We start from the raw sequence: 16,615 nt of genomic DNA on the forward strand, positions 1-16,615 counted from the left end.
TAAGTTTCGCAACACAATATTGCGAAACTCACCGGTTCGTTTCGAACTCCATCATCAAACGTCCGGCGTTCCTACAAAAAGTAAAAGAAACGTATGTTAGTATCGTTTCTTTAAAAAAAAAAATAATAATTAAAAAAATAAGATTCGCAATATTGCGAAACTCACCGGTTCGTTTCGATTTCCATTATCCAAACGTCCGGAACCTACAAAAAGAAAAAAAGAAACGTTAGTTAACATTTCTTACAATAAAAAAATAAAAAATTAAGTTTCGCAATGTAACATTACGCAAACTTACCGGTCGTTTCCATCATCCTAACGTCCGGAACCTACAAAAAGTAAAATAAAGAAACGTTAGTTAACGTTTCTTATAATAAAAAAATAAAAAAAAAATTAAGTTTCGCAATGTAACATTGCGAAACTTACCGGTCGTTTCCATCATCCTAACGTCTGGAACCTACAAAAAGTAAAATAAAGAAACGTTAGTTAACGTTTCATTTAATAAAAAAAAATAAAAATAAAGTTTCGCAACACAATGTTGCGAAACTCACCGGTTCGTTTCGAACTCATTATCCAAACGTCCGGCGTTCCTACAAAAGAAAAAAAGAAACGTTAGAAACGTTTCCTAAAAAAAAATAAAAAAAAATTTAATTTTTTAAAAAAAGGGTTCGAAGAATTTCGCAACTTACCCTTTAGTTTCCTCATTTCCCAAACTCAAACACCGCAAATCCTACAAAAAAAAGGAAACATCAGTAATGTTTCCTAAAAAAAAAGAATTTAGAAAAAGTTTTGAGGCGAACGCCTCGAAACTTACCATTTCGTTTTTCCAAGTTGAATACGCCGGAAAGACCTATAAAAAAAAATAAAGGATTGTTAAAAATGTTCCTTATAAAAAAAAAAAAATTTTTTTTAGTTTTTTTTTTTAGTTTTCGAAACGAAAAGCTACCTTTCAGTTCTTCGTTTCCCGAAATCAAACACCGGAAGCCTACACAAAAAAAACAAAAAAAGGAAGCGTTGAGAAACGTTTCCTAAAAGGAATTAAAAAAATTAAAAAAAGTTTCGAAGCGAAACGCTTTGAAACTTACCCATTTCCTGGCTTTCTAAAGACGAATACCGAAAGACCTAAAAAAAGAAAGTGTAGAAAGCGTTAGAAACGCTTCTAAAAAAAAAAAAAATTATTAAAAGTTTCGAAGCGAAACGCTTGAAACTTACTATTTCATTGGAAGATTCTGACGCTGATTACATAATTAATATGGTTATTGTTAATAATAGTAGGAAGGGAAAGGGGAAGGGGAGAGAAAGAGAGAAGGGGAAAGGGCGAAGGAGAATGGGAGGGAAGGTGAAGGTGAAGGTGAAAGAAAGAGGGAAGGGGAAGGTGAGAGAGAAAGGAAGGTAAAGGGCGAAAGAAAGGAGAAATAAAGGCATGAGAAAAAAAAATTAAGCTTTTTGCTAAAAAAAGCTTAATTTTTTTTCGTTATACCGCAGTTGAAGCTGCGGTAATTATTAAGTAATATCGCGTGACGCACGTGATATATAATTTTATATAAATAGGGGCATTTTCCCCGAAAAATTTTTTTTTTATTATAATTTTTTTGATAGATGTATATATATACTTATATATATACATATATATATATCTATCTAATAACTTTACGAAAAGCCCCTCCTCTGTAAACAGGTAGAGGCCATAAAGTACCTATAGGGGGAGAGCCGTTGCTGCTCCCTCCGCCTGTTTATAGTGACAAAAGAGGGAGTCTTCAGTAGTAAGGTTTCGTATAAATTAAACAACACATCGTGTTGATACATTGTTAAAATTAACAATGTGAATTTAATGTTAAATAATGCGTTAGAATATAAATATTATAAATTTAATAATGTCCGTAATTTTACAAATAAATAAAAATTATCCTAACAATTTTAATGTAATTAAGTGTAATGCTACATTATCCTGTGTAATTGTAGTATTTTTTTTGTGTTTTTTAGTGCAATTCCGCGTTTTTAGTGCAATTCTGCGTTTTTAGTGCAATTCTGCGTTTTTTAGTGCAATTCCACATTTTTTAGTGCAATTCCGCATTTTTTAGTGCAATTCCGCGTTTTTTAATGCAATTCCGCATTTTCTAGCATAATGTTACATAACACGAAATTTTCTAAAAATATGATAATTGTGGTACTTTTTAGTGTAATGCTACATTGTCTAGTGTAATTGTGGTATTTTTTAGTGCAATGCTGCATAATTTAGTATAGTGCTACATTTTTTAGTATAATTTAATGTAATGTGGAATTTTCCAAAAAATGTGATAATTGTGATGCTTTTTAGTGTAATTTGGTGAAATGCTACATTTTCCAGTGTAATGCCATATTATTGAGCATTTTCAAAAAAAAAATGTAACATTTTAACATTCTGACGAAAGTGAAACATTTGACCAAAAAAACATAAAATTTGCTAAAAATATGCAACATTTGACAAAAAATATAGAATTTTCATAAAAAAATGCACCATTTGCTAGGAAATCGGAATATTTGACAAAATTTGATTTTAATTGACAATGTTATAACAATTTTATGAAATGTTGTTACAATGATATCACATTGGAGATAAAATGTGGCATTTTCATAAAAATGCACCATTTGCAAGAAAATTGGAACATTTGACAAAAAAAAAGCAAAATTTGATTTTAATTAACAATGTTATAACAATTTTATTAAATGTTATTACATTTGAGGTAAAATGTGAAATTTTCATAAAAATGCACCATTTGCAAGAAAATTGGAACATTTGGCAAAAAAAAAGCAAAATTTGATTTTAATGACAATGTTATAACAATGTTACGAAATGTTACAAAAATGTTACATTTGAGATATAATGTAGCATTTTCCCAAAATTTCATAAGATTTGCTAAATCGGACAATGTTGTAACAATGCTATTCCAAAAAATTGCTCAGCGTAATGCAGCATTTTCCACAATTTCCCACAATTTTCCAGGAAAATGGGGAATTTGCATTTTTTGAATTTTGGACAATGGCGCCCCTTCGACCTGTGCTAGGGTTCGTTATAACAAGAATTGACTGTATAGTAAAACCAAATGAAACAGATCTTAAAGAAAAAGAATTAATTCTACAACCCAAAATATCCACTTCAGAAACATTAACATCTATTATTAAACAAAATATTATCTTTTCTTGATAATCCATCTGATACTTTTTTTATGAAGTTCAATAACAGAAATATATTATATAATAATCTTAAAAATAAATTATTTGTTTCAATAAAAATAGTAAAGTTCAATTGGTATTAAAAACATATGATGGATCGTATGTAACTTAATATTATAATAATTGATAATATAATTTTTTTTTTTGAACATTTATTAGTAATATAATATAAACATTTATATTTTATTAGTAATATAATTTTTTGAACATTTTTATATCAATGTATTTTTTTTTTATATAATAAAGTTCAAAAATCTTTATATCATAAATATTATATAAAAAATCATATGATTTTTGATATATTAAACTTTTTATTGTTTACTTATAGATAAAGCTTCTAATAGTTCAGGCTAAACTAAAGAACCAATCTGAAACTGGCTAAAAAAATCTTTCAGATCCAAAATTCAGTTCAGTTCGGTTCAGGTATTAGAACTGAAAAACTGGCAGTTTGATTCAGTTTAATCCCATTTTTTACAAAAATGTGAAAAATCAAATAGCTGTCTATCTAGTGATCATATAAAGTTGAACCATATATCATTGGATTCCTCTTAACGAGATGCGTCAAATGGTGGTAAGATCACATCTTTAGCATTGATAGATCACAAGTTAATCTATGCTAAATGATTTATAAATAATTGAAAATATCAAGCTATCTATTGGCGCTAGAGATAGGATCTTAGCACCATTTGATGCATCTCAGTGAGGCGAATCCAATGAATATTAATTCGTTCATATACGATTACTAGATGGCAAATAATATCAAGTTTCACATTTTTTTAAAATTTTTGAGCGTTGAAAATTAAAAATTCTGATATATGAATTTATTTCATCAGGAAATTTTGGGGGTGTTATTTTACTAATAAATATGTCGGTTAACACTAAACAGTTGTTCAATATATTGTTCAATGCTGTATACTGTAATGATCGACATAAAGTGTTGTTATATGCAATATAATTAATATAATTACACACATTTTTTATGTTATTTAATACGAGCGTAATTCAATATAATATATTGTGTAATTTAATGCTATCGTTCAATACAAACAACACTAAATGTTGTTTTACTAAAATTTAATATAAAAATACACTAGTTTTTATACCCATTTTCTAACAGTTTACGCATTTTTCATTACAAATTTAGGTTTAATGCTATCATTTAACACAAACAATACCAAATGTTGTTTTACCAAAATTTAGTATAGAAATACACTACCATTTTTTAACACTATTTATTATCACTAGATATAGTTTAATATATTACAGTATTGCTATACTAAATTAACATATATAAATACAGTATGTTATTATATATACAGCTAGTATTTTATATAGATACCTAAAATAAAAATACGTTGACAAAGTATTCATTTTGGCATTTTGTACGTTGAATTTTGATTCCACAGGTATAAAATTATATTCATTTATAAGTTTTAATAATGGACAATCGTACTTATACAAATGACGTTGATCATTATAACAAAAATCATACTATCTAACTAGCACAAGATCAAATGATGAATAATTTTTAATTACAATATTAACCAACATAAGTACCTAAAAAGAAATAAATAGTTAATTTATTTGGCTTAGATATTATATAATATATTCAATAATAAAACAAATAATACTTTTCCAAAACATGTTCCTTCATTGGTATTATAATCTTCAGCTTCTTCAACATTCATATTAATTGAAACATTACTAAATTCTGGTTCATTATAGTACTTGCTAACTGCTCGAACACAATCTCCACTAGCAGTCATATTTGTATAACTATACCAAGAAATAATTGTATTATTAATAATCATCTCCTCGGTTAAATTATCATCTAAATCAAAAAACTCATTTAAAACTATGAGAAATTGGCTTAACGCTAACAAAGCATCAGAAGCAAGACTATTTTTTTCCTTATAACTATCAAAAAATTCGTCAAAATTTTCTAATGCAAATTTTCCCAATAACCCCTTTAACGATGTGAATTTTTGAGATTTTTTTTGTTTAGTTTGATGTATCAAGTATTTTAACGTTGTTTTGTGTTGAACCTATAAAATAATTAATTTTTAAATGACATCAAGAATGAATTTAAAAAATACTATACTAACTGTATTAATAATTTGTCCCATTAGTTCTCGTTTGTTACTTGATCTGTATGGATTTTTGACGTAATCTTTGTGCAAAAACTCGTATGTTTCTGTTGTATAACCATTAATTGCACCAAACTCTTCAATTGAATTAATGATGTGATACACCCAATTGTGTAGTTTGGGCAATTTAAGTTCAGATCGGGAATAGTGTTGGAATAGTTTCACAAATGCTGTTATCCAATCTGTTATTAATTTCTATAATAAATAAAAATCAAATAGTTGAAACAAATGTTTAATTAAAATGATACTTTTTTTAAAAAATTACTTTAAATTCTACCAGTTCCGAATTCGTAAAATATTCTTTTCGGCTAAATAAATACATTTTATTCTACCGATAATAAACATTAACCAATGCATTATCTTGTTTTTTAGCGTTCTGTTCTTTGCTGTACTTTATTATTAACCCTTCAATTACGAAAAGAAATACTTTTATCATATTATAGTATTCATTTACCGTAAGGCGCTTAATATTTTCTAATCCATGTTTGAAAATTTTAAGCCCTAGAAATCTAGGAATAGTGGCTAAGCATTTGTCAAGTTCATCAACTGCCACTTGTCCACATAGATTTTTCAACATTTCTTGTGTATAAATTACTTGATATTTATACAATCCTAGATCGAGATGATGCATCCTATCTGGGTATGTTGCTAAATATATATCAAGTTGACTAAAGAATAATATATAAATAATATAAGGTGGCTAATTCAGTTTTTATTATTATTTAATTAATATATTGTATTAATTTTATCTGTTATAATAAAATTGACTTACGGATATTTCCAAAAAATATTATTCATGTCATATATCGAATATTGATAAGCGAGGCGTTGATTTACAATATTTTTCATGGTTGTTGGCGTTCTTAATTCTATTTCATCATTGCTTAATCTTAAATTATTCAAATCTTCTCTAGAAATTAAACATTTATGGTAAGGATATTTACTGTTAATCGAGTATGTTAACGTTTGTGTAGCATTTTCTGGAAGATCTTCCAACAAGGTAGATATATACGGAAAACACCATATGTCTCCATTATTTGTTTGTAAATCAATGCCCCTATCTTTGTATGACAATAGCGGATGCATCATGACATCAAATGCTTTATGAAACAAAGTCTTTTTTGTTAGCAAAAATCTCCTTGATTTTTTTTCCGAAATTGTTTTTGCTTTTAATATTAGAAGATAACAAAGAAGAACTTTAGCGTCAGGTTTATTATGATGCCAGTTTGGTATATTACCTAAAGTCAAATACACTGGATGCTCAGATAATTTTCCTATTTGGTCACAAGTTGTAGCATCAGAATAAAGAATTATTGATAAAATATTTGCCGCGTTAAGAAGCGTATTTTGTGTCTTTTCTCACCATTTTCCATTGAATTGTTCACTATAAATTCTTTGGCCTCAATTGTATAATGGTGTAAATTTAAAGATACAATGTTCAAAAATATCATTATTACTCAGCAATTCTTTTATAGCATCAAAAATCTGTCGATAGTGAAGGTAGTATGTTTCATTATTATATTTCATTATAGGCACCTTTTTGAAAGAGGTATGTGATTTTGCTAATTGATCCAAAAACTTTCGGCCTTGTTTCACTGAAGTAGGTAAAACTACATCATCACGAGCAATACTTTTTGAAAATTTAAGTATTTCATTACTACAAACATCTGATAGATCCCATTTAACAAGTAAGCTCATAAAATTTCCAAACTCCTTGGACAGAAAGTCTATTTTGTCACTCGTAGTAATATCAATATTTTGGCAACTGGCAGATATTCCACATCAATTAACTCAAATTCTACGTCCTCCTGTAGTAAACGGACAAAAAGCTTGTTAAAAGCTTATTTTATTGATTTTAAATTGTGTTAACTTAATACCTGAATTTTTTCATCTTCATTATCTTCCATTTCTCTTTCATCAACATCATCGTCTTCTAGTACTTCATCTTCTTATACGTCATCATCTACATCTTCTTTTATGTTCGTCACTTCCATGTTTATTTCTTTTCCTACATCTACTTCTACATACAGTCAACTCTTGTTATAATGAACCCTAGGTTCTAGACTTCAACTTCGCTATAAGGCTATAGTGAAGATTTTAAGAGATTTGATTGGTTAATTCGTTATAGCAAGAGGAAATTTGTTATAGTTGTCTAAAAAATTCACTATATCAAGGGTTCGCCATATCAAGGTTTGACTGTACTCTCTTTCTATATATGTTTTCACATTTGTTTCTCTGTCTATATCTATTTCATTATTGTACGCCATTTCTTCCTGTTACTCTTGTTGATTAAAACTTTCTTCTGCGTCTTTTAAACGGTACGTTTCACCATCATATTGCTCTTCATCATTATTTTCGTTTAAGATAATTGTATTATTTCTTTTATTTGCAATTTCTTGCAGATAGCTGTCTATTGTACTGCCGTGAATTTTTATATGATTTCTAAATGCCGTATGACAAGAAAAGTTTCTTGAACAATAAGAACACTTGAATATCATTTTTACGGTAATGTTTTCAAACGAATTTGATAATTCTTAAATTTATTAGTATATTTATGAAATTATTAACAAAGGTAAACAATTTATATACAATTAATTATTTAGAAGTAATTTCAACTTGTGATGACAAACTAAAATAATACAATGGTATTTTATTACTTCAAAGAGGAAATGGGTCTGTTATAATCAAGTGATTTTGAATTTATGATGACATAACGAATTAAGTAAGATATCAAGTGCTAATTTTCAAACTGAAGTGATGTTTGCTTATTTTATTTATTTGTACTAGTTACAAATACTTTTGCTAATATGCTAACAGTTTTTAGAACATGCTGACGGGTGTGGATTTGGAATTTTTAGAAAAATAAAAGAATGCCTATTTTTTTGGCTTTCTCTTTTTTATTAAAATCACCATTTCTTTTACCCTATTTTTTATTAATCAAACTATCATTTAGTAACAATCATGGTTAAAAGTCGACGTTCTAATAATTCTAAGAAAACTACAAAAAATGCTGAAGTTTCCTCTATGGATTTTATTCTACATCGTCCTAAACGAAAAGAAATACAGGTTCTTTATTATATTTGTTAACATTATCGTATTAATTTATTTTTTTCAAAATAATACTAATATAATATTTTTCGTTATTTTATTAGACCTTTGATGATGATCAAAGTATTTAATTTAAATTATTGCTATGTTTGTCTATACATTAATTTTATATTAACACATTTTATTTCCATTGAATTAGCTAACGAGGATGATAATGTAACTAAATCTCCTGCAGGCTCACCTTCATCATCATTGGAGTCTTCAAAACAAACAAAAAAGCTTTATCTTGATTTTGATGATGCAATTATGCCAGATTTAGTCCCACGAATTGTAATTGAAGATAATGAAAGGAATTCGTCTGCAGAAAAAACAATTCTTCATGAATCTGCTATTTCTCCAGAAGTAATTTCAAGATCAAGCGTTAGTAAATTGTGGTTTCATTCTAATTTGATTAATTCATTGAAATATTTTAACTATAATATTACGCAGGTTTACAGTCTCGTAAATTTTCAAAATATTTCAACTGTAATATTACGCAGATTTACAGTCTCGTAAATTTTCAAAATATTTCAACTGTAATATTATGCAGGTTTACAGTCTTGTAAATTTTCAAAATATTTTAACTGTAATATTACGCAGGTTTATAGTAGGACCCTGGAAAATGCTTATATATGTAAAAGTACCGAGTCTTGCCTAAACATAGTAAAGTTTTATGATGTAAGAATTTTATAATGCTTAATTTTAAGAAAATTTTATACTATGTAAGATAATTAAATTGCATATTTTTGGTATTATTTTAAAATACTAAAAATTTTTAGTTGCTTATTTTTCATATTTATATAACTTTTTAAAATATTATATATTGAATTTATAATTAATTTTTATTTTATTTTCACTAACGGTGAGTGTTAATTTTGTACTACATTTCACAATTTTATATAAATACATAAACAAAAATTTTTTTTTGATGAAATTTCATTTTTTTTTTTCAATGTTTTATTAATTATCTGTCAATAGTAGAGTTTCGAACCAGATTTATTTTTTAAATCTGAATTAGATACGAATAAATCCGGTTTCCTTTGGTTCAATCTGGATATAATAAATCCAGTTTCCTTCAGTTAATCTGGATATAATAAATCCGGTTTCCTTCAGTTAATCCGAATATAATAAATCTGGTTTAATTTCAGCCAGTATTATTTATTAAATTTTAAATAAAACAAATAATTTACGCAGGGGCATTGCAAAGCACTCCTATTACGTCATTTACATGGTAAGTTTTGATTAGTTATTTGTTTAATAATATTTCTTTTGCAACGTTTCTAACAAACTGAAACTTTTTTTTCTCACCATTAGACACGAATCCAGGCTGCTAAGTGGGGAAGGGAGGATTGGACACAAGCCCTTTAGACGCGAACCATGGGAAGGAGTTAGAGAAGGGAAATTTCTTACAGTCGTTTTTGTCAATAAATTTCATTTTTGACATAATTCAGTTTTTATATAATGTAACAGTTCTGTTCATATTGATTTTTACAATCGTAATGTTAGTAAATTTTACAATTTTTTTTTGTTAATAACATGCATTTTTCTTTATTTAATTAATAAACCTAAAACAAATACATAATAGCAACGTTCTAAGACATATATTTACTAACTAAATCATAGTTAAAACTGAATCCAACTAAGCTACTGATAATTGACTTGATTATTAATTCTATAATTAAAGAAAAACTTATTTCCCCTCTTTGTTTATGCTATAAAACCTTCCAAAAAAAGCTATAAAGAAGAAATAACTAAAACTATATTAAAAAAATTATTACAAGAAATAAATAAAATCAAAAAAAAAAATTAATAAAAATGAGAAGGGAGTAAAAAAAGATGGTAGTGAATGAAAGAAAGTAAAAATAAGCAAAGAAAATGCAAAGAACAAAAAAAAAGTAAAAAGGAGATAAAAAAAGTAATAGGTAATAAAAAAAAAGTAAAAATGGAGCATAAAAATGAAAAAAGTATAATAATAGGAAGACAAAAAGAGTGAATAAAATAATTAAAAACAAATAATAATTGACTGACACCACCCATTAAAATAAAGAGAAAAAGAAAAAAAACTGGTTAATATCTTTTAAATAAAGGAAAGCAATAGAAAACAAGAAAGACAGAGTAGCAGACATACCTTAAATAAAAATCTTACCTTAAATTGTTTTAAAAAATGTCAAGTTACAAAAAGCAAAAAATAAAAAAAGAAGCCTTACCATTTTTACCCAATCAATAAATGGAATAAATATCAAAAAATATCAAATTTGCAGGATAAGTAATTCGGGCAGAAGTTTCATACGCAGCCATACGCTGATACGTAATTGATCATCATAATTCTGGCCAAATTATAAATTTGACCAGAATTATAATTTCCATTTTAGGAAATTGATGTTACACAAATTCGAAAAAGGAAATTTTCATTTTTTAGAAAAATCAAAATTTGTAGAATGGCTATCGCCAAAAAAGGATATGATAGGCATAGCCGTAGTTATAATTCTGGCCAAAATTATAATTTGGCCGGAATTACTGCCGATCAATAATAAAACTGAATAAAACCGAATATAATAAATCTGAATGAAACGAATAAAACCAGATATAATAAATCTGGATGAAACCGAAGCAACCAAATCTCTCCGGGTTTAAATCTGAACCGGGTGAATCTGGATTTAAATCCGAATGTCGAAGGTCAGATCCAAACTCTAGTCAATAGTATCTTTTTAATTTTTATTAAACTCAGTGTATTATTTTTAATATAAAATTACTATATTATACATGTTTATTTTGTTAAATAATCTGAACGATATAAATGATCCTAACACGTGGACACAGTACAAACTCCAGGTCCCCATATATGCGTACATGGATGATACGATATTTCTAGAATTGTCAAAGTATAGGATGCAAAAGATAGTGGATATAGCGAATGAGTTTTACTTGATTAATGACATTAATATCAACGCCAAAAAGTCAGAGCTGATAATTATCACATATGTGCCAATTTTTGGAATTAGTCTAAATTAAGATTTTTATAAAAATTTATATTTTAGTAAGATTAACATTACACAAATCTAAATTAAATATGTGTTACATATTTACGTAACTCAGATTTAATAAAAAATAAAAAAAATTTTTTTAATAAATATTTAAAAATAACGGTAATAACCACTTCTTTTTCCCCATCACTCCCATCACTTTTCCATCATTTTTCTATTCACTTTTATTAAATATGACAAAAAAGTTTATAAGCAAATATAGCAGTTATTTTTAAGTGGTAAGTAAAAGAAAAAACTTAATATTTTATATACATAGATAAGACATATTTTTTTATAATTTTTAGCTTTAATTTATTGTTTTTTCTTTTGTAAAAAATACATGCAAATAAAAAATAATTATGATGTAAAATAGTTGTAAAATGAATAATAAGATATTTTTTTTTTTCAAAATAACTAATTATATATTTGTTTTTTATCTTTTAAAATTATTTTATTAGATTTATTCTACTAAAATCCTTAAATGGCAAATAAAATCTTTTAAATAAAGTAAAAGAATTTGGGATTCTCTTATGAAAGCATTTTTTGGTAAGAAAAAAAATTTTCAGATCGGACTTTATGCAGGTGACAAAATCGTGCATTATTATTCCTGGAGATATGCTAACGTCATCATTTTACATTCATTTGAAAGCTGAGAATTTGCTCTATCGTAAGAATCAAAGATCAGGAAAATTGGATCACTGGATGAGGCGTAATTAATGATCAAAGTCAAATCAAATTTAAAAATTAAAAATAAATATATTAGATGTAATTATTCACAATCCAGTGATTCAATTCATTCGATTTTAGGCTTATTAGATAGACCTCAATTTTCTCTTTCAAATGAATATAATTTCATTTGTGTAGCTTGCATCTACAGGTATTTAATAAATTTTTTTATATCAGATTTTATCAAACTTATAAAATTTTATATTAATAATATAATTGATGATTCCTAAACATCTACCGTATATCGCGGGCCATAGTACAACCCCTATGCATAGTACCCCCCTTGAAAAATTTCATAGAATTGTATAGTACCCGGGGGATATTTACAATTATCTCGTGATCTAGTGATCAGATTTGAGCCATCATTTTTTTGTTTGATAGCACTCATTGAGCTCTTCAAAATAAAAAAAAGATCGTTCAAATTGGACTGGTAGATCGTGAGATATTCGCAAAAAACAGAATTTTTAGGCTTTGTTTAGTACCCGGGGGTACAGGGTCAAACCCCGATTTTTGCAAGATACCCAGGGTACTGTGGCCCGCTATATACGGTACATATATTAAACGAATTATTTTAAATTTATTTTAAAGATAAAAGTTGGCATCACCTTAGGGAGCAAAGATCATTCAAATTGAATCACTACATGTGAAGTAATTAATGATCAAATTTAGATAAAATTCAATAAATATACTGAACGTGATTACTGAACAACTAGTGATTCAATTCACTTGATTTTAGATTCATTAGATAGATCTCGATTTTCTCTTTCAAATGAATGTAAATTTATTTGTATAGCTTATTTTTACGAAGAATTATCAATGATTTTGTCATGAGAGTTATATTTGATCTTTTAAATTTTAATGATATCTTATATTAAAAAAAAATTAAAAATTATATAATTAATTAGTTTTTTTTGCATTATCTAGTATAAATTTATTATTCTTATATAAATGATAATTTATATTTGCTTTAATAAAATTATTTTTATATAAAAAAATTAGATTCCAAGGATCGGCCCATATGAATCCGACAGTGGAAAAGCAAGAACAAAACATAGAACTGGGTAGGGACCGTTCAATAGTTCAAGCTACGAATAATGAAATAAGATATCTCGGTGTTTGGTTTTCTAACAAACCAAGCAGATGACGATGGATGCAACGTCTGTTCACGATAGTCAATGAATTTTGTAATACAGTCCGAAGGAAATTTGTTCTAGCGGGCCAATGTATATATTTAATTAATAGAGTGTTGATATCCAGATTAATATATATAGCTCAAATCATGATATTGACAGAACATGATTGGAACTAAGTATTCGCCCCGATAATGAAGTTAGTAAAAACTGGTTGAAACTACCTAAAAACACACCATCATCGTTATTATTTTATGAAGGGGGATTCGGTATGGACCATCCATGGAAACACTATTGCATTAACAATATAATAGATCTAACGATTAGATTAAATAGTGATTCACACGCGGCAACATCAACACAAATCAGACTTAAAGACACGCAGCTTAAATCACTCATTACTGATCCGATTTTTGACTGTGATCTTAATGTAATGCACTAGATAAAACCACAAACTCAGAAAAACATTTCATTTAACGCTTTGGTAATAACAAAAACTCTTGATATGTCAATGGCAGTAGATCCGATTGACAAATCAAATTGGAGCATTACAGGAGGGAAAGAGCCAATACTGAAATTTTTTAAACAGTTTTAGCTTACGAAATACATATATAGAATCAATCAAAGCGTACATTACCCAATATTTTACATTGATCAATTATTTATTAGGAGAACATATCTTATGACATGGAAATAATACCATAGATTAGCATTACTTCTGGTACAAGGAAGAACAGCTAGATGGTACCGTGATGTGGCTCATTTATGCACATCCAGAATAGATAATCTAATAGTATCAAACGAACTGGAGATTACCAAAGTTAACCATTGGCCCTTTTTACAAGATATCATACCAGATGCACGCCGAAAACAAGCTATTTTTATACAGGAATCATCAGCGGAATCAAATGTATGGACAATAGGTAAAGTTAATAAAATACGCCGCCATAAAAAAGGGATTTTAGTGAACTATCACCCAGGATACAATGATAATGGAATCATTAAATGGCAGAACATGGGAAGATCTATTACGGCTGAATGTTGCAAGGTGGTGATATTAGATAAAGTCCCTAATAAACAGGGATGGAATTTCCCTTATGAATAGATAAATTCGAACCAATTAGACGCATCAATACCCAACAATAACCTACCATCATCAGCACTAGATCCCATAATCATCCTATCATCGGTTCAAGACATATGGATTCATAGGTGGATAGAAGATGACAAACTGAAATCGCGATTAATGGATATTAGAAATATACTGGCAGAGAGATCATTGGTAGATTACTACACAGATGGATCACTCACACCAAGCACTCCCACAACAATGGGTAAATAAAATCCCAACTTAGTGTATACAAATATGGGTGCGACATTTTGTGTCAATAATGAACCACACCTATCAGCCCAAGCAAATTTATCGCTATGGCCTTCATCCACAAGATCGGAATTGGTGGCAATTTTTATGGCACTACTCACAGCCCCAATGAATGCAATAATCAATATCTACACAGATAGTCAAAATGCCATTTGCATGATCAATAATCATCATAATAAATCGGGCAGGAAATTATTGAAGCAGACAAATTCCTTAATCCTACTTAAAATTAACATTCTTTTACAAGAAAAAAAGATGGAACTGATATTAGAGAAAGTTAAGAGATATAGTGGAGATGCTATGAATGAAATGGCAGATGAATTAGCCAAGAGCACAGGCAATAGCAACCATTATTTCAACAACAGATTTAATTATAGTAATAGAACAGTTAGATTTTTCCCAATTTTCAAATAGATACCAATTGAATATAATTTAAGGAAGTTTATTAAGACCCTAATGAATCCGAGAGTGGAGCAGAATGGTCGATACTTAAAACAAATGAATATGAAACACCAATTGACTGGAACATAACTTGGAATTTAATTCATAGATACAAAGGATTCAACTGTATTTCAGTTAAAAAGCATTGGCATCTAATATTTATTACTAAATTATTTGCTAAACTTCTTCCTATAGGTACTATTCTACTCCAAAGAAAGCCAGATATATACAAGGATTTTGTTTGAGCAAGATGTAATGCTAACAAAGAAGAAAGCAGATATCATTTTATTGAATGTGATGCTAATAAGAAACTATGGCCTATAATTAAAAACAAAATGCAAAATGATTTAGTTCCTATAATTCAAAAATTAAATGATTCGCCAGAGAACACATCCAAGATTATAAGTGAAAAATTAAATCAAATACTAGGATCACAACATGATAACAATAAGTTTACTGACTTCTACTTACTGGCTTTAGAAGCTAAGATTAACACTAATTTTTCCAAAATTTCAAAACAGACATTTGGATTATCAGAATCAAAAACATTTTACTTCTGGCCTCCCTCTTAGACTCATTTATTATTCATTTTAAAGAATTAATTTGGCTACCAAAATGTAATGCTACTGTGGCATGGGAAAAGGCAAGAAATATTGGAAGAAAAGATAAACTAAATAGATCTGAAAATATGGATCGCTATTACAAATCCTCACATCAAAATTCTAAACATCTAAGACAGGATAAACAATACCTAAAAGAGAACAATTTAATAGATTCACAGGAAGATCAGATTGTAGTACTGGATGATATTCCAATTGAACAGAAGTCAGTGCAGTCAGAAACTTCATTAAATGAAAATCCCATTTTATCAAAGTTCCATAGGGTGGGGAAAAAAAGCACATGATCAAATGTGCTTGTTAATTAGTAACAATTGGTGGTACAGTTGGGCTTATAAGAAAACAAAAAAAATTATTAACAATGTTGTGATAGACTTAGAAACAATATGACTAAGCCTATTGGGAATTTATTGTGAATTTATTTTGGGATTATTTAATCAATTTTAAAGCATATTCTAAATTGTATTATTTAATTTTTAATATTTAATCTTTTATTCCTATTTTATTTTATTTTATTTTATTTTGTACTTTTAAATTTAGTTTTCTATATTTGTATATAATTTACTTTATATTTATTGTTATTTTACTTTTACTTTTATTTTTATTCTTTATTTTATTTTATTTTATTTTACTTATTTTGATAGCATTTTGATGATCGCATCCTACTGGGTGGATATAGCTCATGATAATTTGTTTGTATGGTATATAAACTTAATATCAATAAAGCATATATAGATCATTAAAAAAAAAAAAAAAATATTTTGTTAAATAGTAAAATTACTATAAATATGTTTTACTTTAAATATAATTTCAATACTCACCACTTTGGTTATATCAAATTATCTTTTATGCT

General features: G+C 27.6%; 3 protein-coding genes across 3 annotated transcripts; 2 read left to right on the forward strand and 1 right to left on the reverse strand.

Moving 5' to 3' along the window:
- Nucleotides 1-2,944: 2,944 nt before the first annotated feature.
- Nucleotides 2,945-3,181, forward strand: OCT59_012251 (uncharacterized protein; the record flags this gene model as incomplete). Its single annotated transcript, XM_066134337.1, has 1 exon — nucleotides 2,945-3,181. The coding sequence occupies one exon, from the start codon at nucleotides 2,945-2,947 to the stop codon at nucleotides 3,179-3,181; it is 237 nt and encodes a 78-aa protein (XP_065989611.1).
- Nucleotides 3,182-4,799: 1,618 nt separating this feature from the next.
- Nucleotides 4,800-7,351, reverse strand: OCT59_012252 (uncharacterized protein; the record flags this gene model as incomplete). Its single annotated transcript, XM_066134338.1, has 3 exons — nucleotides 4,800-5,255; nucleotides 5,316-5,552; nucleotides 7,313-7,351. The coding sequence occupies 3 exons, from the start codon at nucleotides 7,349-7,351 to the stop codon at nucleotides 4,800-4,802; spliced, it is 732 nt and encodes a 243-aa protein (XP_065989612.1).
- Nucleotides 7,352-8,318: 967 nt separating this feature from the next.
- On the forward strand, nucleotides 8,319-8,910 carry OCT59_012253 (uncharacterized protein; the record flags this gene model as incomplete). Its single annotated transcript, XM_066134339.1, has 4 exons — nucleotides 8,319-8,423; nucleotides 8,510-8,528; nucleotides 8,605-8,829; nucleotides 8,903-8,910. The coding sequence occupies 4 exons, from the start codon at nucleotides 8,319-8,321 to the stop codon at nucleotides 8,908-8,910; spliced, it is 357 nt and encodes a 118-aa protein (XP_065989613.1).
- Nucleotides 8,911-16,615: the final 7,705 nt, after the last annotated feature.

The sequence above is a fragment of the Rhizophagus irregularis genome, chromosome 2 (assembly GCF_026210795.1).
Source record: "Rhizophagus irregularis chromosome 2, complete sequence".
Classification (NCBI taxonomy): domain Eukaryota; kingdom Fungi; phylum Glomeromycota; class Glomeromycetes; order Glomerales; family Glomeraceae; genus Rhizophagus; species Rhizophagus irregularis.